The sequence below is a fragment of the Bos taurus genome, chromosome 5 (assembly GCF_002263795.3).
Source record: "Bos taurus isolate L1 Dominette 01449 registration number 42190680 breed Hereford chromosome 5, ARS-UCD2.0, whole genome shotgun sequence".
Classification (NCBI taxonomy): Eukaryota; Metazoa; Chordata; class Mammalia; order Artiodactyla; family Bovidae; genus Bos; species Bos taurus.
The window spans coordinates 83,383,091-83,408,743 of record NC_037332.1 but is presented as its reverse complement, the minus strand read 5'-3'; the positions used below and the strand labels follow the sequence as shown (position 1 = coordinate 83,408,743).

The 25,653-nt window shown below is 38.2% G+C and overlaps 1 protein-coding gene across 3 annotated transcripts in view; it reads right to left on the bottom strand.

Annotated features, from left to right (window-relative positions):
* ITPR2 (inositol 1,4,5-trisphosphate receptor type 2) overlaps window positions 1-25,653 on the bottom strand; it is a 591,729-nt gene that overhangs the window by 166,233 nt on the left and 399,843 nt on the right. For all 3 annotated transcript variants that reach the window (XM_024991354.2, NM_174369.2, XM_059886107.1), the window contains 6 exon segments: window positions 20,100-20,283; window positions 19,146-19,402; window positions 15,714-15,914; window positions 13,233-13,343; window positions 9,530-9,625; window positions 7,763-7,885 (listed from right to left, as the gene is read on the bottom strand). In XM_024991354.2, the coding sequence (XP_024847122.1) occupies window positions 7,763-7,885; window positions 9,530-9,625; window positions 13,233-13,343; window positions 15,714-15,914; window positions 19,146-19,402; window positions 20,100-20,283 (972 nt within the window).

Here is a 25,653-nt window from a genome sequence, read left to right as displayed (position 1 = left end):
TCCCATGGATAGAAGAGCTTGGCAGTCTGCAATTCATAGGGTCACACAGAGTCGGAGATAACTGAAGCAACTTAGCTCTCCCCGCTCCAACACACACTTAACTGTGAGCTTTTTAATGGCAACTTTATTCATGTTCTACCTGAGCAACTAAAATGATGCCTGATATAGGAGATGTTCAGTAGGAGGGAAAAAGCAAGGCCAAGGGATGCCCATGGTGGTCCAGGAGTTAAGAATCTGCCTGCCAATGCAGGGGACACAGGTTTGATCTCTGGTCCATGAAGATCCCACATGCCGCAGGGCAACCAAGCCCACGTGCCACAACTCCTGCAGCCTGTGCAACCGAGAGCCTGTGCTCTGCAACGAGAGAAGCCACCACAATGAGAAGTCCATGCACCACAACCAGGAGTAGCCCCTGCTCACTGCCACTAAAGAAAAGTCCACACAGCAATGAAGATCCAGCAAAGCCAAAAAAAAAAAAAGAGGTGCTTAATTAATAAATGTTCCTGAATGATAATCTTATAATAAATGAGCCCCAGGTGCAGTGTTTGTAATCAGTATAGTGTTTAAATGCTGGGAGCTGGGTGAGGGTCCAGCTACATAGGTCTTCTACTCCTGGAAACATGCCAAGCTTATTGCCACTTTCCAGACATCTCTGGGATGCGCCCCACACTGCCCCACTACATACTGCTGACTTCTGCTTTTTTCACCTAGATCTAGCTTCAATTTCACCTCCCTAGAGAAAACTCTCCTGATTAGTCATTCTGCAATAGACCTTCTGAGTGTCTTTCATCCCACTCTCTTCTCATTCACTGCATAGCTTGTAGGACTATCTGCTCTCTCTGGTTTGTCTACTCATCACTGCTACCAGTCAGAATCTAAGTCCCTTGAGAGTTGATTTCTTGCTGCTTTCCCTCACTGCTGTATTCCTAGTATCCAGTACAGTGCCTGACATCTGGTAAAGCATTCAAAAAGACCATATAATTGAATTAAAAACTGCATGAGAAATTCAGATCCCTTAGTCCACAAGTGGGCTTCCTTGGTGGCTCAGTGGTAAAGAATCCACCTACTAATGTAGGAGATGGGGGTTTGATCCTTGGGCCAGGAAGATCCCCTGGAGAAGGAAGTGGTAACCCATTCCGGTATTCTCACATGGAAAATCCCATGGACAGAGGAGCCTGGCAGGCTGCAGTCCATGGGGTTGAAGAGTTGGACACGACTTAGTGACTAAACAAACCCACAAGTGGCAAACTATGGTTCGTCAGTTGCATTCTGTCTGCTGGTAAATTCTGGTTGGCATGCTTGATATTTTTAAAATTTTTGAATGAGTTGTCAATTTTTTAAAATTAGATTTCACAATGTTTTAAATTCAAAAATTCAGACATTTTGAAGTAGTGGAGGAATAGGAAATTTAGTGCCTGCAATCCCAACTGGAAAGTCAACAGAGGTAAGTAATAGCTTACCAGATAATCAGTCCCAGCCTCACCTGCCCCGACATCACCCATTTTTCTTGGCCCTAAAGGTGGTTTGGGTTTTGGCCCTGGTCTCTAATGTCCTACATACATCACGGTCACGTAATTACTAGAAGCCCTGCCCTCCCAGACTGCTGTTATTACTAAATCTTGGACTATGTCTTTACAGATAAATTAGCACAAGAACGTAGCTTTATATTATTCTTGCATTATGACATGGAAAAATTAAACAATTAAGAGCAAAAACTGAATTTCCTAGATACCAGAAGAAAATCTAGGTGAGTGTTTAAAGATATCAAGGTAGTGGAAAAAATTATCATTAAAACATTAGAAAGCAAATGAACTAGGATGGAGTAGATGTAACTACTATGAGTAAGATTTGTTGATCCTTAATTAAAATTCACAAAGAAAAAAATGAAACTCAACTGAAGAATGGACAGACACATTTTCAAGCAATTCAGAGAATAAATAGAAATGAGCAAGTAACATATTAAAAGATAATTCATTTTATTAGGAATCCAAAAGATGTGGATTAAAGTGAAATTCCTTTTCATCTACCTCATTAATTTATTCAACAAATGTGTTGAGTGGTCACTGGGTTCCTGACACTATTCAACTTGGTGAATCTTTATTTAAATGGTAATAATTTTAGGATTCAGTAAGTTGATTACCATCACATGGTGAAAAACAATTTTATAATGTGCACCAAGAATCGTAAAATAGTTACTACCATGAAACCTAGTAATTAAACTTCTTGGAATTTATCCTAGGGAAATAGTGCAGCAGACAAACATTAATGTATGAGGATGTTAATCATAGCATAATTTATAATATCAAAAACATTAGAAGCCTAAATGTCTAACAATAAAAAGTGATTAAATAAATTATGGTGCAATAAAATGGTGAACAATTATGCAGACATTAAAACTGTGTTTTCAAAGACTATTTAATGACATGGGGAAATGATGATGAAAAAATTTAAAGCCTATATTTAAAAATAATTTCATATATCCAATTAAAGTGATCCATTCTTTCTTGCCTTAAGAGCCAGGAGTTATTTTTGCTTTCCACAGGCAAGCTATCTAATACTTCTCCGCATCCTGCAAGGCACATAACATTTCACATTTCTCCATGTGCTTCTCAATTCTAGTAGGTACAGAAAGAAACTGTCTCACGTGTTCACTGCAGCATTATTCACAATAGCCAAGACATGGAAGCAATGTAGTTGTCTTTCAATCAATGAATGGATAAAGAAGATCCAATATAGATATACAATGGAATCTTATTCAACCACGAGCAAGAAGGAGATCTTTCTCTTTGCAACAACCCGGATGAACTCTGAGAGCACTATGTTTAATGAAATAAGTAAGACAGAAAAGGACAAAAGCTGCAAGAGATCACTTAGATGTGGAATCTCACATGACAAACTCAGAGAAGCAGAGACAAAGTGGTGTTTACCAGGGTTTGGGAGGTGAGGGAAAAGGGAAGTATGGGAGTCAAACTCCCAGGTGAAAGATTAACAAATTCTGAGGATCTAATGTATAGCCCAGTCATTAGAGTTAGTGATACTGTATCATAAACCTGAAAGTTGCAAAAAGAGTTGATCTTAAATGTTCTCAACACAAAAGAAAAATCACAATCATGTGACTAAACTGGGTATTAACTAATGTATCAAATCAACATACTTCACACCTTGCTGCTAAGCTGCTAAGTCACTTCAGTCGTGTCCGACTCTGTGTGACCCCATAGACGGCAGCCCACCAGGCTCCCCGGTCCCTGGGATTCTCCAGGCAAGAACACTGGAGTAGGTTGCCATTTCCTTCTCCAGTGCAGGAAAGTGAAAAGTGAAAGTGAAGTCGCTCAGTCGTGTCCGACTCTTCACGACCCCATGGACTACAGCCCACCAGGCTCCTCCGTCCATGGGATTTTCCAGGCAAGAGTACTGGAGTGGGGTGCCACTGCCTTCTCCGTCTTCACACCTTAAACTTACACAATATGTGTCAATTATATCTTAATAAAACTGGGTAAGAAAATAAAATTAATGTAAAATAAAGTCTCATAAAAACAGAACTGCCACATGGAATCAAAGAAACAATGTGTGTGTGTTAGTCGCTCAGTCATGTCTGACTCTGTGCTACCCCATGGACTGCAGGCCTCCAGGCTCCTCTGTCCATGGGATTTTTTTTTAGGCAAGAATACTGGAGTGGGTAGCCATTCCCTTCTCTAGGGGATCTTCCCAACCCAGGATTTGAACCCAGATCTCCTGCACTGCAGGCAGACTCTTTACCATCTGAGCCACCAGGGAAGCCCTAAAGAAACAATAGGACTTCATATATGTTAAACTTATCTAAAGTACTGAACATTGTTCTAGATTTCATGCAATGCCTGTTTTATAGAAAGACAGGAATAAAGAGAAGGAATATGAAGAAAGTAGAATATAAAAGACCAAAGCTAGAGCAGAGAGAGGAGGCAGAGATGCACGAGAAGAGCATGTGAAGGACAGAAAATGTAAAAGGACACAGAGCTGAATTTTAAGGAAATTACTCTGCATGACACTATGGTATTAGAACTTAAGAAATTCCCTTTTTCAGGTATTGATAGTTCTATGTAGATCAGACAAGACACTTACAAGAAGCATTATTTGTTTCTGGTAACACCAACCACAGGAAGGGCCAAAAAGGATGTCATGGTAGAAAAAGCAGAACTACCCAACTACCATGAAAAGAATAACAACAAAAATTGAAAGTCTGAGGGCACCAAAATAGACTGTCTGTGCAAAAGATGATTATAGTAAAACAAGGAGGAAGCTGAACCTCAGTTTTGGAATCACTGAACTGTGCAAAGGCAGAAACCAATCTGCACGGTCATCAGCAAGACAGACCCAAACAACTCCACATTCACAATGGATACAGCTGAACCTGGACCCCAGAAGACTCCTGGAGCTCAGCTACATGGCTACTTCTGAAGCAAGGCTTACAACCACTGTCTGTGGCATTTGTGCCTCAGTGTGGAGGCTATTTGGACAACAGATTCATAAGGAAGGAATTCAGCAACCATCTCTGCCTCCTAAGAAACCAGTACAATATCCTGGCCTAGAGAAAGACAAGGAAGTCACTTGAGGAAAGATCAAAAGAGCACGGGTTGGCTCTCTTCTGAGTGAAAACTGAATTTTTCATTAAATCTAGTGGGAGGAGCCACCCCATAGAGCACACATGGATAAAGGGGCAAGGGAGCAACTTCCGGTGTCACTGTAAGAAAGTGAGCAGGCTGTTGCTTAACTACCCTGTTGGTTACATACACTGTTCCATACAGCTTGCATTCCTGTCCTAGACTCCTGTGGACTCCCGTTTCATGTTTACACTCTTAATTTAATCACAAGGCCTTAAGGATTCCAGATCTCCTTCCCTCACTCAGTCTGACAGTCTCCCTCTTCCTGAAGTCTGGCTTTATCTATGTGCCTAGATATTGTACCATCGCACTCTGCATACTACTGCTTCTCTAACATGTTGGTTTGGGGGAGATTCAGAAACCTCTAGATATCCATTCAGGCCATTTTCATATCCATTATCTCTTCGTTTCAGTAAGTAGTTTTTAGCTCTTCGTTATTTTTTTTTAACAGGTAGTTCTGAATTCCCACTGGTTGGACAAGTCCACCATCATCGTTGAACCTGTTTCTCTCTGAGCACTTTCATAAACTCAAATCCATCAAAACCACTGATATTATGCTGTCTTCTTTTTTAACCTCTTTCATAATTTAAATCATTATCTTTCAACCTAAGAGTAGCTTTTGTATTCTTTATTCTTATTTTCCACTCTTTTCAACATTTACCTTAACTTGTCTAAAAAATCTGCATTCTTCAGACTTCCCTGAAAGTCCAGTGGTTAGAACTCTGAGCTCCAATGCAGGGGTCACACGTTTGATTCCTGGGTTAGGGAACTGAGATCCCACATCCCACGTCATGTGGTATGGCCGGAAAAAAAAAAAACAAAACACACCTAATCTCTACTCTTGTATTTAATCTGCTTAAAAGTGAACTGACCCTGACCTAACATGGGTCTTTCCTGACAATATTTTTATTGTTACTCAAAACTGGTAACATGAGATTACATTTTTAAGTGTCTTCTCAATGGGTTCGAGGTAATCTGGCTCAAACATCTACTCTTCTGTTTTTCTCAGGGCTGAGTTGGCTGGTCGGGTTGTTCACTTCCAACTTGAAAGACACATGGTTAGATCTTGCTCGTGTAGCTGCTTGCTCAGGCAGCGGAATAACCTTTAAAGGCAGAGCGAGGCTAGCTTTCAGTCAAAAGAACACAATGGGTGGCTGTACTCCCTGACTTCCTTCTAAAACTTATTACTGCTCACTCTGCTCTTCTCTTTTTTAGTTGTTTTCCTTCCACAATGCTGCAGCTTCTGAAATAACTTCTTGCTCATGTACACGTGCTGTGTCACTCTATTTCCATCTTTGTTGTAGAAGCCAATATGACTTTAATTCTCAGTTTGTGACTTTTTTCCCTCTCTACTCTCATTCAATCTCTGGACAGTCCTTCTCTGGCTTGACTCAATTGCTGTCACCCAATTTCTTTCTCTCTAAAACTATACCTCTTCCGCATCTTAAATCTCTGTGTTCTACTTTCTTCAGTGTATCTCTTCATCTTGGCTTTCAGTTCCTCAATACTTAAAATTCTCTCGTCTTCCTAGCTATAACCCATTTGCCCTGACCTTTTCTGTTCTATATATGAATTTTGCTATACTGTGAGAAGGTTCCCTGATGGCTCAGCAGGTAAAGAATCCACAAACAGTGCAGGAGATGTGTGCAGGAGATGTGATGCTGGTTTGATCCCTGGGTTGGAAAGATCCCCTGGAGAAGGGAACAACAACCCACTACAGTATTCTTGCCTGAAAAATCCCACCGACAGAGAAGCCTGATGGACTACAGTCCATAGAGTTCCAAGAGTTGGATGTGGCTGAGAACATACTGTGAGAGACCTAAAAATCTTCTCAATGGTGCACCTATACTATAAAATTATTGCAGCTTCTTGTATTAATATCTTTTAGAATTTGACTCCTTTCTGAATTTTTTATAAAAATTATACTCAAGGTTACATACATTAGGCAGTTATGTATGAGGACAGAGATGGGTAAGAATCGTCTAAAGAGGAAATTTTTAATACCTTAAACTTACACAGTGCTGTATGTCTATTACATGTCAATAAAACTGGAAAAAAATTTTTAAATAGAAAGTTAATCTATTCAGAGTCTTATTTATATCTACCAATGTTTGTTCAATTACGTGATAAGATATACAGGGAAGCAAGAAAAGGTAGAGATTGTCAATGGGGGAAAATGACTAGCAAGACAGTCTAGAAGTTTAGACTTTGTTCTGTAAAAAAGTGAGAGCTATATAGATAATCACTATATGACGTGAAGAACTGACTCCTTGGAAAAGACCCTGATGCTGGGAAAGATTGAAGGCAGGAGGAGAAGGGGACAACAGAGGATGAGATGGTTGGATGGCATCACCAACTCAATGGACATGAGTTTGAGCATGCTCTGGGAGTTGGTGATGGACAGGGAAGCCTGGCATGCTGCATCCCATGGAGTTGCAAACAGCTGAACATGACTGAACAACTGAACCGAATTGATATAGATAGAATCAAATGGACATACATACATCTCAATTTTTTAATTTCTAAAACAACTCTGCATTAGAAGATGCAAGTTTAAAATAGATCGTCAGGTTAAAAGAACTAAATGTGTCAAATAACACTAACCAAGCACCTGTTTTCATACTAACACAAAATAGAAATGGTTTTCCTTTGAAAGAATGTGAATTTAGCTTCATATTTTTTAGAAGTCCAGTAAAAAACAGTTAGAGGCTGTCACTTTACAGGTTCTGCAGGAAATACGCTAGCCTATAATTTAAAGAGGCCAGAAGTCTGTTTCGACCTGAATGCATCCCTTCCTTTACACTCTCTGTCTTCTCAGGGGCCTCTGTCCTCTCTGCTTCCAGACTTCCATCTGTTGCCATGGATACCTATTCCTCAGGCTCTGACATGGGATTCTCTCCTCCTTGCTGACCCAGTTTTTGGTACCAAGTACTGTTTTCTTGCGGACTAGCTCTGACCAGAGCCCTAGGGGCATTCTGGGAGCTTTTCCTTCTCTTGATTCAGCAAGGGACACAAGCGCTGAATAAATGGAAGGACCAGATCTTGAAAGTATTGACAGCAAGCCATGACATAAGACGAGATTGATAAGATTAGCAAAACAATACAAAGATTAAAAAATGTGATACCTGATGGGCCAGGATATAGATATTGTGTCCAACATCCTTTGGGGAAACATCATCATCTCCGCCCTCATCATCCCCATGATCGCATTCCAATCCTTGATTATAGGCATTCTTCATCACATCCACCTATCAAAAAACCAAAAGGAACATCAAGATTTGAAATGCCACAAACAACGTGCATTTGCCTCGTTTATGGGGTATAATTAAAAACTGGAACGCCCCCTAAGACTTGAAAAATATATAAGAATTCTAAATGAAAATGGCATTGGAAACCTTTATTTAAATGATTATGGAATTATTTTCCTACAAAATTCTCTGTTTTCCTTGGAAATTTTGGCTTGATTTTTGAACGCTGACAGTGCTAAAGTTCCCATGAATTAGACTTTGGAACCCTGATAAGCATCCATTATTTATCAAGGGTCCACTAATAACAAGAATACATGGTGCTGGACAGACACCATCCTCTGCCTGAGGACCCAGTGGTGGATATGACCGAGTTCCTGCCCACAGGGAGCTTACCATCCAGTGGAAGAGTCAACAAGAGGCCAGCATAACAGTCCTGCCTGCAGCAGGAATAAGTGTGAAGCGCTCAGTGAGCACAGGGCAGGGGCATTAATTCAGGCAGGAGGTTGAGGATGGGCCACAGGGAGGAAGTGGATGATGGGACAATAGTGTTGTAGATAAAGGAAATGGTATTTTCAAAGGACCATTGTGCAGAGTTGCTGTTGAATGAAAACATAACTCACCACCCGCATTTAACTATGAGGATGAGGGAGTGTCTTGCTCTTCCCAGCCCACTGCCTTGCAGATACTATGCTGTCATTAAATATATGTTAAATCAAATTGCATTATCTTTCTCTTTATCTGCATTCTTCCACTCTGTTCCTTACTATTAAAAAGAGCAAAAGAGGTCCTTCATACGTCATATTTCCCTACCCTCCCTACCTCTCTGCTCTTCTCCCAACCTTCCATGTTTCCTGTTAACATTACACATTGCTTCCCTATCCCTTCCTTGTACCTCCTGGGCCCACAGTTTGTTCTAACGTGTAGCAAATGCTCTTTCACATCAATGAACTTATCCTGCTTGCACATTAAAAGTGTCTTCATAGAGTTGCCCGTAGCACCAACAGGGGTACTCAAACAACTAGGACTTAGTTATTAGGGGACTGGCTATACAGTTTGAGAATGTTCTCAATGCTTTTGAAACGCGATGCTGTTAAAGCATGCTGATATTTCTTCATAATTCCCATGTCACAGTGAGGAGGAAAATATAACCTCTCCAATAGGAAGACAACACTAATGATCTCTGGGGATTTTCCATCAGGCCTCCATGCAATTTTCTCCAGGCTGAACACTGTGTCATGTTTCACTAACGACAACTGCAAAAGATATTTATTTTGCTTTTATTTTCAGAAAGAGGTGTGAATATAATTTTTGAGGGTTACAAACATTTTTATTTATCTTCCTCACATGTATCCTAATACACAAACTAAAGCAAACTTTTTTGGGGGGCAAAAATAATTTGCAGATAGTTCAGTCAAGTGTAACAAGCTGGTTAAGAAAAGTATTTAGAGTGGATAAACCAATGAAGTCATAAGGACCCAAATCACACAGGCCTTTGTGTCCATAAGCCCTCTGAGGTATCAGTAATGGCAGGTTGCGATGTGCCAGCATGTCTTGGTAGATCAGGGGAAGCCCCCTGACATGTATACTATCCACTGTCCCTTTTAGGTTACACATTACTGACATGACTTTGAAAAGTTTTCTTACCAGTTCTCTGGGTCTCATGTTGAAAAGAATCCTTTCTGCATTCTCGCTGTCATGTCTGCTTTCCATGATGGCCAGCAAAAGCTTGGAAGCATTGTTCTAAAGATACACATTGAGTTGATGCACATGAAAAGTCTATTTCATGGATTAAGGATCCCCTGCATGTGTTTTAATTGAGATTATCAGGACTATTTTTTAAATCAAGCACAATTGTAAACTCCTACTTTTCATCAGTTAGCTTATTAACATTTTAAAAGAGAATGTTTTATTTTATTGTCAACACAAAATAAAAGCAATGAATCATTTGAGATATGCTACAAAGGAAATTTTAAATATTGCTATAAAGGCATTTTAAACACAAAATTGACTTTATATATGATACATTAAAATATAATCATATCTTTCTTCACTATTTCCTAAGTAGGCCTTTCTATAAAGACAACCTAACAAGACAGTAAGGTGAACCAGTATCAATGACATATTTTACAAAAATGGCACATAGTTCATTAGAATTTAACACAATTGTTTTTAATATGAAAGATCAATTCATAGCAAATCAAAATCTTAAATAAATTTGATCAATAATTTTTAGTGAGAATTAATTTACAAAATTCTAAATTCATGAGTTAGAAACAAAATATAAATTTATTGATAACAGTTTAGACTCCCTACATGGTAATATAACATTTTAACAAGTAGGGTTGTAGAATATTTTCTATTTTTTGTTTAAAAGGAAATAAAAACAGTTCATGTTGTCTTTGGTGCTTCCTAATTTGGTTTTAAAAATATATTATCTCAAACATGTTTACCTATAGAAGAAATCTTAAATGTTTCTGATTCAGCCAATTTATTATCCAAAATGGATACCACACAGTTACAGAAAGTCTTATAGCATAAAATACAATATCCTCAACATTTGGAATGATGTTCCATTTTTAATTTCTACAGATTTGCACAAATCCTAAAATTCCCTTTTTATAATCCAGCATCCCACACAAACAACATGTCTTTTAAAAAGTAAGGTTCTAGAGTTAGTGAAGAGCTTACACCTTTAGAGCAATCTGAACTGACCCAATATAATCAAAAGCTAAAACCCTGGCAACACTAGCAGTATGCTCTAATGAATTTCACTCAGCAGGCCCAATACAAAGTAACTTAAAAATGCATCCAATTTCAGAATATTGGCAATATGGTGTTTTTCCTAACCAGTCTTTTTCGTACTATCTTGGGGGAACAGAAATCTTGTAAATGGCCTACTGAAAGCTGAAGCAATTTGGAAGTTCAAGAGATTATATATGCTAAGAAATCCAATTTTTATGTGTTAATAAAGGATTCTCTTCCAAAAGAAGCTAGAGTCCTTAGACAAAAAACAAAACAAAACAAAACCAACAACAACAGTAACAATAACAACAAAAAACCTACTTATTTTAAAAATTCAGCAATTTATAGTCCAGGTCAGTTATGAAACGTAAATTAAAAGGGACAAGATATATATATGAAAAAATTCATGAAATTATATAGTAAATGAGTATAGTTAAATACACTTAAAAATATACTTGTTTAAGTAATTAAAGAGTAAATGATATATAATAAAACCTTAACATTTTTTTCATATGGCATCTCTATAATGTTCCAGGGAATTTATAATTAAAAGCATCCTACCTACACCTTCTAAAATTTGCCAGTATACTATATCATTCTGTCTTACAAACGTTGTTCTCATATTGGCCATTATGTACAAAGCCTCATGGATTATTTAGAAACATACACTTGTCTCTCTTAGTAAAATATTATAAATATTTCAATTCAAATTCATTCATTTTCTATTTTACACATACCTTGACCTATCCAACTGTCATATTTTGAAAAGGTAACATAAATGAAATTTTAAATGACCCTTTTTTCAAAACAGATTTTCATTTGAATAGCTAAGAATATTTTCATACAAGTAAGTCATACCCTATCATTTAGAGTTCCCCCCCCATAGTTCTGAATTTGTAAATAATCTATATGTTTATACTTTTAGTTTATTTTTTAGATTTTTTGTTTTTTGATGTGGACTGTTTTTAAAGTCCTTACTGCACTTGTCACTATATGGCTTCTGTGTTATGTTTTTCTTTTTGGCCATGACATGTGCGATCTTAGCTCCCCAACTAGGGATTCGACCCACAACCCCTGCATTGGAAGGTGAAGTCTTAACCACTAGACTGCCAGGGAAGTCCCCTACACTTTGTTTAACTTGATGAATCCTTCAGTATTTCTCCCAGTAAAGTTAGATCTATTAAAAATGAGATTTAAAGGTGTAAGTCTTTCGATAAATGAAAGATTAAAAAAAAAATCTAAGGCTTCAAAATGTTGTTTCTTTATGAAATATGGTTAAAGATGAATTCAAGATAAAATCATTTTTTCTCTAGTAACTCAAATTAAGCTATAATATAGGCCAGGCTGACTTTGCTAACTGAAGAATGAAGTTAATGAGGAAAAGGACACAAGTGCAATCTACCTGAGAATCACCTTCTTTCTCATTTATGAAGAGAAAGATCCAAGATACCTATTGCAAATAAAAATAGTGAAAACACACAAACATAACTCTGTTTGCTTATTAAGAGCCATTAGTATAATCTCCACATAGGTAGGACACATATGCATTCCATTATGTAATCTAAATCTATATTTAGAAACAACTATAAAAATACCATTTCTATCTTTCTTGGCCATAAATTTACCTATAAAAGGTAAACTTTATCCTCTGTGATATTGGATCAACCCTACGTTTATGGAAAACTTTTAAATAAGCAATGTTTTTAGTTCTAACACCTAACATATGCAGTCTTTAAAAATTCATCTCAATTGAATATCATGTCTTTTTATTTGAAACTATATAGTTTCTTGTGTATATTCACTTATCTATTTCCATTTGAACAAAAAGTTGAAGAAATTTTTTTCAAAATGCCATTGTGCTCCTGACTTCTGATAAATGGAACTGCTATAAAGTATGCACATGATTTAAGCTAAAGCAACTTCTCAAAGGGGGCTTCCCTGGTGGCTCAGCGGTAAAGAATCCGCCTGCAATGCAGGAGATACTGGTTCAGACCCTGGGTCAGGAAGACCCCAGGGAGAAGGAAATAGCAACCCATTCCAGTATTCTTGTCTGGAAAATCCCATGGACAGAGAACATGGGGTTGCAAAAGAGCTGGACACGTCTTAGCAACTAACCAAAAACTTCTCAAAGGAAGCTTGAAAATGGCTTACCGTATTGGGGAAAAAATTAAAATTCTAATATAAAAGAAAACAACTTTTAGAAAATAGATATAAAGCCAAAACGGAGCCCTCTTCTACCATAGTTTCATTAATTGTGACTTGTTAGATAGAATTCTATAGTCAAGATGAATTAAAAACATATGGCATAGTGAATGTTCAGCATCTTATGTTCCTCTATATAATGAAAAATAGAAAAGAAAAGCAGTGAAACAAAGTGACTGCTTAAAAACACTTCCAGTAAGATATCCTCAAATTTTATTTGACACTTTATCAGCAATTCAGTGCTCACTGTGCTTTTACTATCCCTTTCTGTCAATTCATTACTTGAAAATATGATGATACCTTGCTTTTTAGAAGACCTACTTGAACATTTAAAGTCAACTCTGAAAGTGAGTTTTATATAGAGAATGTCACTTTCCCCTTCCCCGCAGTGGGTTTACTTTACCTTTAGTTGGAGCACCAGGTCCATTCGATATTTACCAAGAGGGTTTATGTCATTTAGAATCAAAGCAATGATGATATCAATTCCATTAGATTCATGAGTAGCAATACATGTCTAGAAAACAAAGTATTTTTAAAATAAGTCTATTTACAACACAAGAGCACTAGAGGCCATGACATAAAATAACAGAATCACCTCAGCTTTTTGCCCTTTAAAATGCAATTAAGATTTAACTTTGAGATTAAGTCTAATATAAGTCAAAGATTTAATTTTATATATTCTTTTACATAGAGTCTATTATTTGATTAGTGTTAATTAAATGACTTGTATGAAGAACACAGAGAAAGACATTGTATGAAACAGGTATCTTTTCAGGCGAACCATTTTTGTAGAATTTCAAAAAACAATGGTTAAGTAAAACACTCGGTCTATAAATTTTTATATGTCCTTCATTAGAGAAATTCTTTAAATTTAGAATTTTAAGATCTGATCAATTTTAAGAGAATATTCCTATTTATAAAAACCTTAGGCCCAAGGTTGGTAAGTCAACTTTATCTGTAATGATGTGGCATCTTCATTTCTCTGCTATTTAATGCTAAATGAGTAACAATCTATGCTGTTGACTGTGCTGGGAATACGGTCACCTCCTGATATTTCAGACATCGTGTCAATTATGCTGGTTGAGAGAAAAGGTCAGCAGATTCCTTAAACTTAAGCAATTTATAGAGGAATCTGACTTGGGAAAAGTTTATAAAGTACCCTGAGAGATAAATGTCAGTATTTTGAAGGTTAGGGCCTACCGTGCTAGGACTCTGAATTTAATTCATTTTATACAACTCGAAAATTGGAAACTCATGGGTTGGAATTTGTGGAACTACATCTTACCATGCAGGACCCAGAGTCAAAGGGGTTTGAAAAATTGAAACCCAGGTAAGATAAACGAGGAAGAATAAAATCAAGGTAATTCTGAAAGGATTGTTATTTTTCAGGATGGGCTTCATTTCTCTTTTCACACAAGGAAATTTTTACTCCCCTGACACCAAGGAGAGGTATCTTCCGTTCATCTACATTTCCTGAGGTTCTTCTGATCATGACAATGGTTGCTTGACTTAGAGGAAATCAATTTGTGGATCATTTCTGAAATTTGCTAGCATTTTTCCTTCCTTCCACATATTTCCAGAGCACGAGGTTCACAGTAAGCTTATTTTTAGAGTATATGGGATTCATGCTGTATTATTATTAATTTCTGTTTTTAGCTAACTTGATTCAGTAACTTTCAAAACTTAGTTTCATTTTCTTAAAAAACCAAGAGTGGAAAATACATGCTTTCTATTATAGATTTACTTTATTTTAACCAACAACAAAATGAAGTCTTTGAATCTGCATATATTTCCTTAACTTAAAATCAATAGTTAGGTTTTCTTATATTATTGCCCTGGAAGAGTGAAATATAAGACAGAGCAAAATCCACAAACTCTTTCACCATATCACATGCATATTACAGGGCGTAAAGATCCCCATAACAAGCTACTTATGCCAATAATTGTCATGTTTTTGTTCTACATACCTATGTATGTACATATATGTGTGTGTACTTTGCACATATATGTCATATAATATGCAATAGAAAAGCAATTACTTTTCAACATTTCTTTTCTGTATCAAGCACTGACATTTGGTCTCAGTGGCTTCTTTAAAATTTTTATCCAGAAATGTTTGTGATTTGAAAATTGTTCCTTCCAGGGTGGATCCATGCTTGTGATGGTAGCTCCATAACACCTGTGTGGATGCGGAGTCAATAAACTCCAGGCTGCCCTCCGCCCTTTACCAACCCAAGTATTCCATCTTCTACTCCCTCTCTGTGTCTGTGATATCCAAGAAAATGAAATCAGAGACAAACATTCTGGAAGAGGGAGTCGAAACTTTGCCCTGGAAAATGTTATGCAGTCAAAAGTGCACTGTTTAGACTCAACCACAAGTCCTGAGTTTTAAGAATGGCCCTACAACTTAAGAGATTCCATTACTCTGGGACCCTGAACATCACTTAATTTCTGAGTCACAATCTAGCTATAAGCAAAATGGGAGCAATATGACCTATTTGCTACATTTACTGTCAATATAAAGATGGTAATATACACAACCCACTGCAGTGGAGCCCAAGAAGCCAAAGGGAGCCAATGCCACAAATCCTGGAGAGACTGACTAAAGACGAAAACTGATCAATGATGAAAAAATATATTGTACTCTGATTTTTATCTGGGATGTTTTCATGGGAATTTCCTTTTACAGTGAAATTAAATTAAAATATGGCATAGTATTTGCTAGTCCATAATTCAGTCTTTGTATGCTTTGTTAGGAAAGTAAAAATATCTGGCAAAGTAAAAGAAAGATCTTTCAAATGCACACAAAGCTTGGCTCTTTCACCAAGTTGATCCTTTGGCTAACTGGTCGGAATAATTTTCATGAAGGACTGCTTTCAGTTACCTGATTTTCATGGCATGGACCTTGGCAATACTCAGTCAAGCTCTCCAGAGTCTGGTTGACCAGCACTACATTCTTCTCGTTGATGTAGAGACCCAAGAGTCCCAGGCCTCCTGTTGTACTTCCACAAATGCAATCCAAAAACTGAAGGGTCTCACAGACAAGGTTGTAATTGGTTTTGTTGTTTTGATTCCTCAGGAAGTGCTAAACAGAAAAAAAATATACCCAAGGCATTAAAAAAAAAAAATCACCATGCTAAATGTTTTCAGTTTTCTCTCTATGGGTGTTTTTTCAACCCAAGAGGATCCCCATGGCAATGTGGAACGGACCTGCCCTTTATAACGAAGTATTCACATTTATTACATTTCTCTTGGGATTAAGAAAAGAGAGATATATTTTTCAAGCATCTATATTTATCAATACAGTTCATAAAAAACATTTCTCAATGTCATTATCTTAAAACTATATACAAAGGGCAAAAATAATTAAGCAGCAGGTAAGGAGAAAAGAAAAAGGAAACCAGAAGTTAATTAGGGAAAGAAGCAATTGAATAGTCAACTAAGCAATCCCTTATACATAGTGCAGCTTCAAATGATACAACCACTGCGAAGGGCAACTTGGAGGACCTGTCAATATTTTGAGTATCAGACAACTACAAAGAGACCCAGAGCACACCGCTTGTAACAGCCCCACTGAAAATCACACCATACCAATCACAGTGGGACCAATTTAACGAATAATTGTATATCCAAACACTGGGATACTTAGAAGCTGTAAGAATGAGGTACTTCAGGGGGCTTTCCTGGTGATTCAATCATTGGGAATCTTCCTTGCAGTGCAAGAGATGCAGGTTTGATTCCTGGTCAGGGAAGTAAGATCCCACATGCAGTGGAGTAACGAAGCCCACATTGCCTGTATGCTCCAGAGCCTGCCCACCACAACTAAAAGATTTCTATGATACAGTGAAGATCCTGTGTGCAACTAAGCCTCAATGCAGCCAAATAAATAAACAACTACTTAAAGAAAAATGACGTACTTCAATATGTACTGACATAAATATAATTTAGTAATAGTTTAGTATAAACTTAGTAATAATTAATCTAGTAACTGTTGTTATTCAGTCACTAGGTCATGTCCAACTCTTTGAGACACCATGGACTACAAGTGGTGGGCTTCACTGCCTTCATCATCTTCCAGAGCTTGCTCAAACTCATGTCTGTTGAGTTGGTGATGCCATCCAACCATGTCATCCTCTGTCGTCCCCTTCTCCTGCCTTCAATCTTTCCCAGCACTGGGGTCTTTTCCAATGAGTTGGCTCTTCCCATCAGGTAGCCAAAGAACTATCATTTCAGCACCAGTCCTTCCCATGAATATTCAGGGTTGATTTTCTTTAGGATTGATTGTTTTGATTTCCTTGCTGTCCAAGGGACTCTCAAGAGTCTTCTCCAACACCACAGTGCAAAAGCATCAATTCTTTGGCACTCAGCTTTCTTTATGGTCCAACTCTCACATCCATACATGGCTACTGGAAAAACCATATCTTTGACTAGATGGACCTTTGTTAGCAAAGGGATGTCTCTGCTTTTTGGACCTTTGTTGGCAAAGGGATGTCTCTGCTTTTTAAGATACTCTCTAGGTTTGTCATAGCTTTTCTTCCAAGGTGAAAGCATCTTTTAATTTCATGGCTGCAGTCACTGTTCAGTGATTTTGGAGTCCAAGAAAATGAAGTATGTCACTGTTTCATTTTCCCCCCATCTATTTGCCATGAAATGATGAGACCCAATGCCATGATCTTACTTTTTTGAATGTTGAGTTTTAAGCCAGCTTTGTCACTCTCTTCTATCACTCTCATCAAGACGTTCTTTAGTTCCTCTTTGCTTTCTGCCATTAGTGTGGCATCATGTGCATATCTGAGGTAGTTGATATTTCTCCTGGCAATCTTGATTTCAGCTTGTGAGTTACCTAGCCCAGCATGTCACATGATGTGTTCTACATGTAAGTTAAATAAGTAGGGTGACAATATACAGCCTTGACGTATTCCTTTCCCAATTCTGAACCAATCTGTTGTCCCATGGAAGGTTCTATCTGTTGCTTCTTGACGTGCATGCAGGTTTCTCAGGAGGCAGGTAAAATGGTCTCATATTCCCACCTTTTAAACAATTTTCCACAGTTTGCTGTGATCCACAGTCAAAGGCTTTAGCGCAGTCAATAAAGCAGAAGTAGATGTTGTTTTTTTGGAATTCCCTTGCTTTTCCTATGATCTAACAGATGTTTGCAATTTGGTAAGGTAACTACTAAAGGGCTTCCCAGGTAACGCTAGTGGTAAAGAGTCCACCTGCCAATGCAGGAGACGCAAGAGACATGGGTTCAGTCCTTGGGTCAGGAAGATTCCCTGGAGGAGGAAATGTCACCCCACTCCAGTATTCTTGCTTGGAAAATTCCATGGGCAGAGGAGCCTGTTGGGCTACTGTCCATCGGGCCACAAAGAGTCAGATACAAGTTGGCAACTGAGCACACACACACGGGATTAACAAACACACACTACCATATATAAAATAGGGCTTCCCTGGTGGTTCAGGTGGTAAAGAATCTGCCTGAAATGTGGAAGACCCAGGTTTGATCCTTGGGTCAGGAAGATGCTCTGGAGAAGGGAATGGGTACCCTCTCCAGTATTCTTGCCTGGAGAATTCCATGGAAGACGAGCCTGCTGGGCAACAGTCCAAGGAGTCACAAAGAGTCGGACATGACTGGGCAACTAACACTTTCACTTCCACATATAAAATAGATAAACATTAAGGATTTACTGTATAGCACTGGAAACTATACAATATCTTGTAATAATCTTTAATGGAAAATAATTTTTAAAGATGTGTGTGTATGTATATATATATATTAAAAAAACGGAATCATTTTGCTGTAGTCCTGATACTAACACAATATTGTAAATCAATTAAACTTCAAAAGCAAGAAAATCCTCTTCTATATTAATCTGTTTATAATAAAAACATATATAAACTGTTTATAATAGACATATATTAACTCTGTTTATAATAAAATATAAAGATACTCTGTATCCTCATTCAAGAAATATGAACTGAGCTGGCAATGATGAAGGCCCTCCAAGTCTTACAAAACCCTGAAAGGTACAGATGAAGCAAAACTGACCTTATTGAACAAATCTGAGAGTCCTAAGGTTAGATGATACCCACTGAGACTGAAGAGATGTGAGTTGAGGATGCAAAGAATGATACTGTAGGAATGCATAAAGGAATTTTCTTCTCATTTTTCTTCACCCAGATACCAAAATTTCTTCCCATTTCAGAAAAGCACTATTGTTCTTATTCTCTCTCCAAAACGACTTATTAGTTTTATCTGAATTTAATCACTAACATCATAGGCTGGATGCTCAGCTCTCACACAAAACAGAACAAGTACCTGCAGCTCCCGGTTATGATTCTCACAGAGTAACTGCAGAAACCTCAAAATCGGCTGCATGATGGCAATGGCAGGGCTCATTGTGACTTCCTCGGTGGACCTGTCCTCGGCATTTCCTGCTTCAGGTCCTGCACACATGATGTCTATTTCTGGATCCATTTCTCTTCTGTATACACAGTATGCTTTGGATGTGGCCGAAGAAGCTTCTGTTAACTGCCCTTTCATTCCCTCTTTTAAATGTAATGATGAATCCCTTACTGAAAATAAAGCAGTACTCTTACATTTATGAATTAACTTCCATTTGCTAATTAAAAAAAGACAGTTACCCAAATTCTCTAACAATTGGATTTCAAATCACCTGACAAGAGGTGCAACAACTTTTCCCAAAAGATTCTGAAGGAGCAACCAAAAAATTAAATATGCACTGGGATATTTTTTAAAAAAGATCTTAATGCTTAGTCCATTTTAGAAGGGCTCCTGTCTTTTTGATAAATATAAAATTAAGAGCTCCTAAATACAAGAAAGTGATAAAATAGTACAAAGTTCAAAATATTTATACAATTTGTTTTTACTCTCCTGATGACTTTGTTATTTCAAATTCCAAGAATCTTTCATAGAGTTTAGTGCTATAATTCTGGTTCTTACAGTTTACATTTCATGAGCATTCAGAAGGGATGGGTAGTTGTTTTTTACCAAGAATTTCACGATGAAATCAAATATTTTCATGTCACTAGTTGCTTTGCACTGATAATTCTTTGTTTGAGGCTGACCCCACAGAGCTGTTTGAAGGTCAATACCGTGACCACAATAATTCAAGGACAGTGTTCCATACACAGAGGCACAAGTGGCATAATTAGACTAAGGTAAGTGAGATGACAAGATAAATGAGCTCTAAAAATTGTGTTACCCTCTTTTCTCTTACTCATTCTCCCAAATACTCAATTAGTCCTTTACCTCTCATCCGTGGGCCAGATGTCATCAGTTCTGTGTCATCATCCCTTTTCTTGTTACCTAAGTCGATGGTGTTAACTGTCACTGTTGATCTTATCTCTTTCTGAGCAGCCTTCATTCGGTCGTAGAGAACTTTGAAGAATTTTTCTGATTTTTTTTGTTCATGTAACTGCTGGTAGAAGGAATACTGCAAGAAAACGTATTTTAAGACACCGACCCCCAAGGGTGTTTGAAATAAACATAAGCATTATGGATAAAAGCCCGTATTTAATGTGCTGCTCATGATTATTTCATAAACTGACAGCTTTACCAGTCTCCTATACTATTTACTGTGTCCTAATAATAGCTTATATTTGCTTAGTACTTTTCACTAAAATTCAACATAATTTTATGTTATTGAAGTCACCTTTAGAGATTATTTGTTTTAAAATCTCATAAGAACACTCTAAGAGTGGTATGCAAAGAGCTCTTTGATTTTTATATTATTACGAAGTCATGTTTTGTGCAGTACTATGTATTGAGGTCCTACTGTGTTCCAGGCCCCATGCTGTGAAGTGACAGAACACTCAGGAAAAATAGCTACAGATCCTGCCTTCACGACTCTGTAATCTAGATTGGAAAACCACCACTAATTCTGTGATCATCCTGGTAAATGTGAGCCTACAAAGTTATTTTTCTCTTTACCTAAATCATGTATATTTAATTTAGACTGTGTTACCATGGCAGCCTCACTCACAGGAACCCACTGATAAGTAGGCACTAAGTCCCTCGGGTATTTTATTAGCTACATTGCTTTGCACAGGATCTAGGACAAGCCCACCATAAAACGCATGAAGTGAACTCTTTCACAATCAATAACGATGTGGAAAGGATTCAACAGTCAAAGTATGATAAAAACACATCTCTGGAAATAACGAACCTTGAGATCATCTGCCCTAATCATTGTCTGCTTGGAGAAGTATCGAGAAGAGGTATGAGTTAGGAAACGTGATATGCTCTGGACAAGAAAATTTAAGTTATTAAGACTAAAACCACGGGACAGACACAACACAAACAAGAGAAATACAGTAAAAATAATTAATAAAGATAGTAATTCCAGTCACTGTACTGATAGGAGAAGAGTTATATAAACTTGATAAGAGACAATGGATAGAAAACATCTGAAGAAATAATGACTTCCAGATCAAGTAGAATTGACTATAATCCAATAGAGTAGACAATTTGGGGGAGTTTGGTTCTTGCAGATACCCCTTCTGAAAGAGTGCCTGAAACCATGACTCACAGGTCCTGGGACCTGCAGGTGCGAGTCTGTCTAATGACATCAGGCCTGGAAATGGATACCTGTCTTGAAATTTCTACTGTGGGTGATGCACATTCTCAAAGCATTTTCATAAAGTCTTACAAGTCGGTTTCATACCTACAAGGGGGAAGCACTAGGCAGAGGGCTAGCAACAATTCAAGAAAGCAGGCCAAAAAGCCACAGTAACCATAGCAACCACAGTGAAACCATCAAGCTGGTCCTATTAATTCAGAGGATAAAGGCAGATTTCAGAGACCTCTGTGGTCCCATAAATTACTCTTATGCTTGAACCTTAATATTTTCAATATAATGGCATTAGAAAGCAGAAAGGGATTCCTATATATTAATGAAGAAGTTATAGAACATTGTGGTTCTATTAACACAAAGTTTTCTAATTTTTATTGTTCCTTGACATGTATTATCTCATTGATTCTTTCAGGACAACTGTGTGATGAACAGAACGTGCTTATTTCATTTTATATATCAATAAAATAAAGTTTGGTGAATGTAAATGACTTTCCCAATATTATATAACAGTAATAGAGATAGGATTTAAATCTAGATTCTCTGACTCTAAATCACTATATAAAATGACCCTTTAAGCTCAAAATAACAAATGATTTACATGGACTTTTAAAAACTAGAAAGGAAATCAATCCTGAATATTCACTGGAGGGACTGATGCTGAGGCTGAGGCTCCAATACTTTAGCCACCTTATGTGAAGAACTGACTCATTAGAAAAGACCCTGATGCTGGGAAAGATTGAGGGCAGGAGGAGAAGCGGGTAACAGAGGATGAGATAGTTGAATAGTATTTCCGACTCATGAGTTTGAAGCTTTGTGAGATGGTGAAGGACAGGGAAGCCTGGCATGCTGCAGTCCCTGGGGTCGCAAAGAATTAGACACAACTGAGTGACTGAACAAAAACAACAACAAAGCTGAACACTATGATTTTAATAAAGATAAATAGTATGCTTTTATAATATATATATAATCTCAAGAGCTAGCATAACAATTCAATCCCTCACAAAGGTACAGGTTTTGGTTAGGAAACCACCTCCATAAGCTTCAGAGTATAAGGGGAAACTCCTTGTTTTTTTTCAGGAGCCAAGGTGATAGATAAACAGTTCCATATAGTAGAGGAAGGACTTTCCCCCAAGAAGGATGGAGGGTGACTAGAAATGAGAGGGTAGAGAAGAGAAATGAAATGAGGACCCAGAGAGATGAAGTAATACTAGGGTGATCAGTCAGTGAAACTTCCCAGGAGTGAGTAGACAGAAGGATATTTTAGAAAGGACATTTTAAAATATTTATTATTTATTAGCTGCATCATATGGGGTCTTCTGTTGTGGCGTGCAGGCTTAGTTGCTTCGCAGCATGTAGGATCTTAGTTCAACCACCAGAAATCTCTGGTGGTTGCATGACCTCTGCATTGCAAGTTGGATTCTTAACCAGAGGACCACCAAGAAAGTCCTGAAAGGAGATGTTTATAGCAGTTAAGAGCACAGACACTGGAGCTTGTCTGCATGGGCTCCAATCCTAGCTTGATTTCTAACCAGCCATGTGAGCTTATGTGTATCTCAGATTCTTCTTTGGTAAGATGAGACAGGACTCAAGTTCCTGCACAGGTTGTTGTGAGGATAAATCAAGCTAATACACAGAAAGCACTAAGAAGAGTGCCCAGTATTTAGGAGGCATTAAGGAAAGTTTTGACCAACCTAGATAGCATATTCAAAAGCAGAGACATTACTTTGCCAACAAAGGTCCGTCTAGTCAAGGCTATGGTCTTTCCTGTGGTCATGTATGGATGTGAGAGTTGGACTGTGAAGAAGGCTGAACGCCAAAGAATTAATGCTTTTGAACTGTGGTGTTGGAGAAGACTCTTGAGAGTCCCTTGGACTGCAAGGAGATCCAACCAGTCCATTCTGAAGGAGATCAGCCCTGGGATTTCTTTGGAAGGAATGATGCTAAAGCTGAAACTCCAATACTTTGGCCACCTCATGCGAAGAGTTGACTCATTGGAAAAGACTCTGATGCTGGGAGGGATTGGGGGCAGGAGGAGAAGGGGACGACAGAGGATGAGATGGCTGGATGGCATCACTGACTCGATGGACGTGAGTCTGAGTGAACACTGGGAGTTGGTGATGGGCAGGGAGGCCTGGCGTGCTGCGATTCATGGGGTTGCAAAGAGTCGGACACAACTGAGCGACTGAACTGAACTGAACTGATTCTCATGGTTGCTATTATTAGTGTACAATTTGAAATTATAATTTAACCATCTTCTTTCTCCTCCCCTCAACCAATTTTTAATTAAGTACATTTAAACATATAAATTGATTTATGTAGCTAAGAGGGTAAAACTTAAGAAAGGGCATCAGATCCCTAATTCAGGACTACAGAAGCTGGGTGTCAAGACAATCCCTGAACTAAGTAAGCAAGACAACAGTGGCCAATGAGACAATTAGAATATAAATCCCCCTGGATTTTGACAGAAGTCTTGGGGAGGGTAAGCATTCCAGCTGACCTCGGTTAGACCTCTTAGGGGCAGGAGCACACAGTTGACATCTGGGTTACACAATAATGTAGATAAGCGAGAAATCTGGATAGTGTAAGGCTGGTAAACAAGACTGTCATAACCCATTTAAAAGATTTTCATAAACAAAAATCACCAAATTCTATTTCGTCAAGTATTTGTCAAATGGCTATAAGCTGTAGATACGAAGAACAAGACATGATCCCCTTACTTTAAAGAAGATGACATTTAACTGGAGAAACAGAATATCATATCGGTAACAACCAAGCAAAGCAGCACAGGAAAAATGCCAAGTGAGCATCCAAGAAGCAAATGTCATGGGAGCTCAGATAAAGAAGTGGTCCCAAAGGCCACAGCCAAATAGTGAAGACTTTGTGACTAGAAATGGACTTGGACCACTCATTCATAGGGATGTTCACTTCCGATTATTTACTGAATCCCTAGGCTGGGCCAGACGTGCTGCCAGAAACAAGGGATGTGACGATGGAAAACATGTGGTCTCAACCTCTAAGGATTCATAATTCACTAGACAGAGCCTGCTGTACTCATGAAGAGGCACACACACACACAAAAATGTAGAAATGCTACTGCAGATATCTGCAGGACACAGCAGAAGCATAGAGTCACTAGTGGACAGAAGGCTTCCCAGAGAAGTTCATGAGCTGAGTCCTCAAAGAGGAGAAAGTGACACGAGAAATGGCACAGCACATCTGAGGAGCTATAAAGAGCTTAGTACAGCTGGTGCACAAGAGAAAGGATGGAGGCGGGGAGAGATGGAGTAAGAACGGAGAGTTAGAAAACTTGAAGAGACTAGATCATGAAGGAGCATTTGCCTTTATAGAGGAAAGTGACTGACGTTAAGCAGGAGAATAATATGTGTTTTGGAAAGATATCTTTAGAAACAACATGATTTTTTTTTCATGCTTAATAAGACATGGTGTCTACTTGCCATGAATAGGGAAAATAGATTCTGGAATTTCCAATTAGTTGTTTGCCTTCCTGACCAAGGCAAACCTGGAAATACCTGGTTGGTGAGTGGCAGGGCTGGGAGGAGGAAGCCTGTTCCCTGGGAACACGTCCCAGCTCTCAGGATCACACAGTGAGCTCTGCCTTTAGGTGTGGGGAAGTTCAGGGGCAACTTGGCAGGAGTTTCTAAGTCACGTGTGCACCTTCGGGAAATAGTGGTGTGATCCTACATGAGGTGAGCATACTGCTCACTGGAGTGGAGCACTGAATAGATGAACGATGACTCTCAAGTCACCCCTCCTGAGCTGAATGAGTAAACAGAACAAGAAAAGAAGGAATGATTCTTCTCTCCCCACAACAGGGAAAGCTTCACCTACTCAGCGGCAGCAGGGTAACAAGCACCGGCAGATTTGGGGAAGGAGGAACAGAAGAGTTCTCAGTTTCTAAAAAAGTAACTGAGATGCATGGTGAATATTATCAGAACTTGTTTTAATGTCAAATACTGTATGAGGAATTTATATATATATTACCTCATTTAACAAATGCACTTAATTCCTTTTTTTACATATAATTCTTGGATAAGTCAAAATGTCCTTATCTGCTTAGTCAGCCTAAAATTTCCCTAAGCAAATGAGAATTTCTGGAATGTTCTGCTTCACTGAGTAATTTGCAAAGTTCTGCTTCCCAGGTGGTTCAGTGGTAAAGAACCCATCTGCCAATGCCAAGAGACTTGGGTTCAATCTCTGGATCAGGAAGAT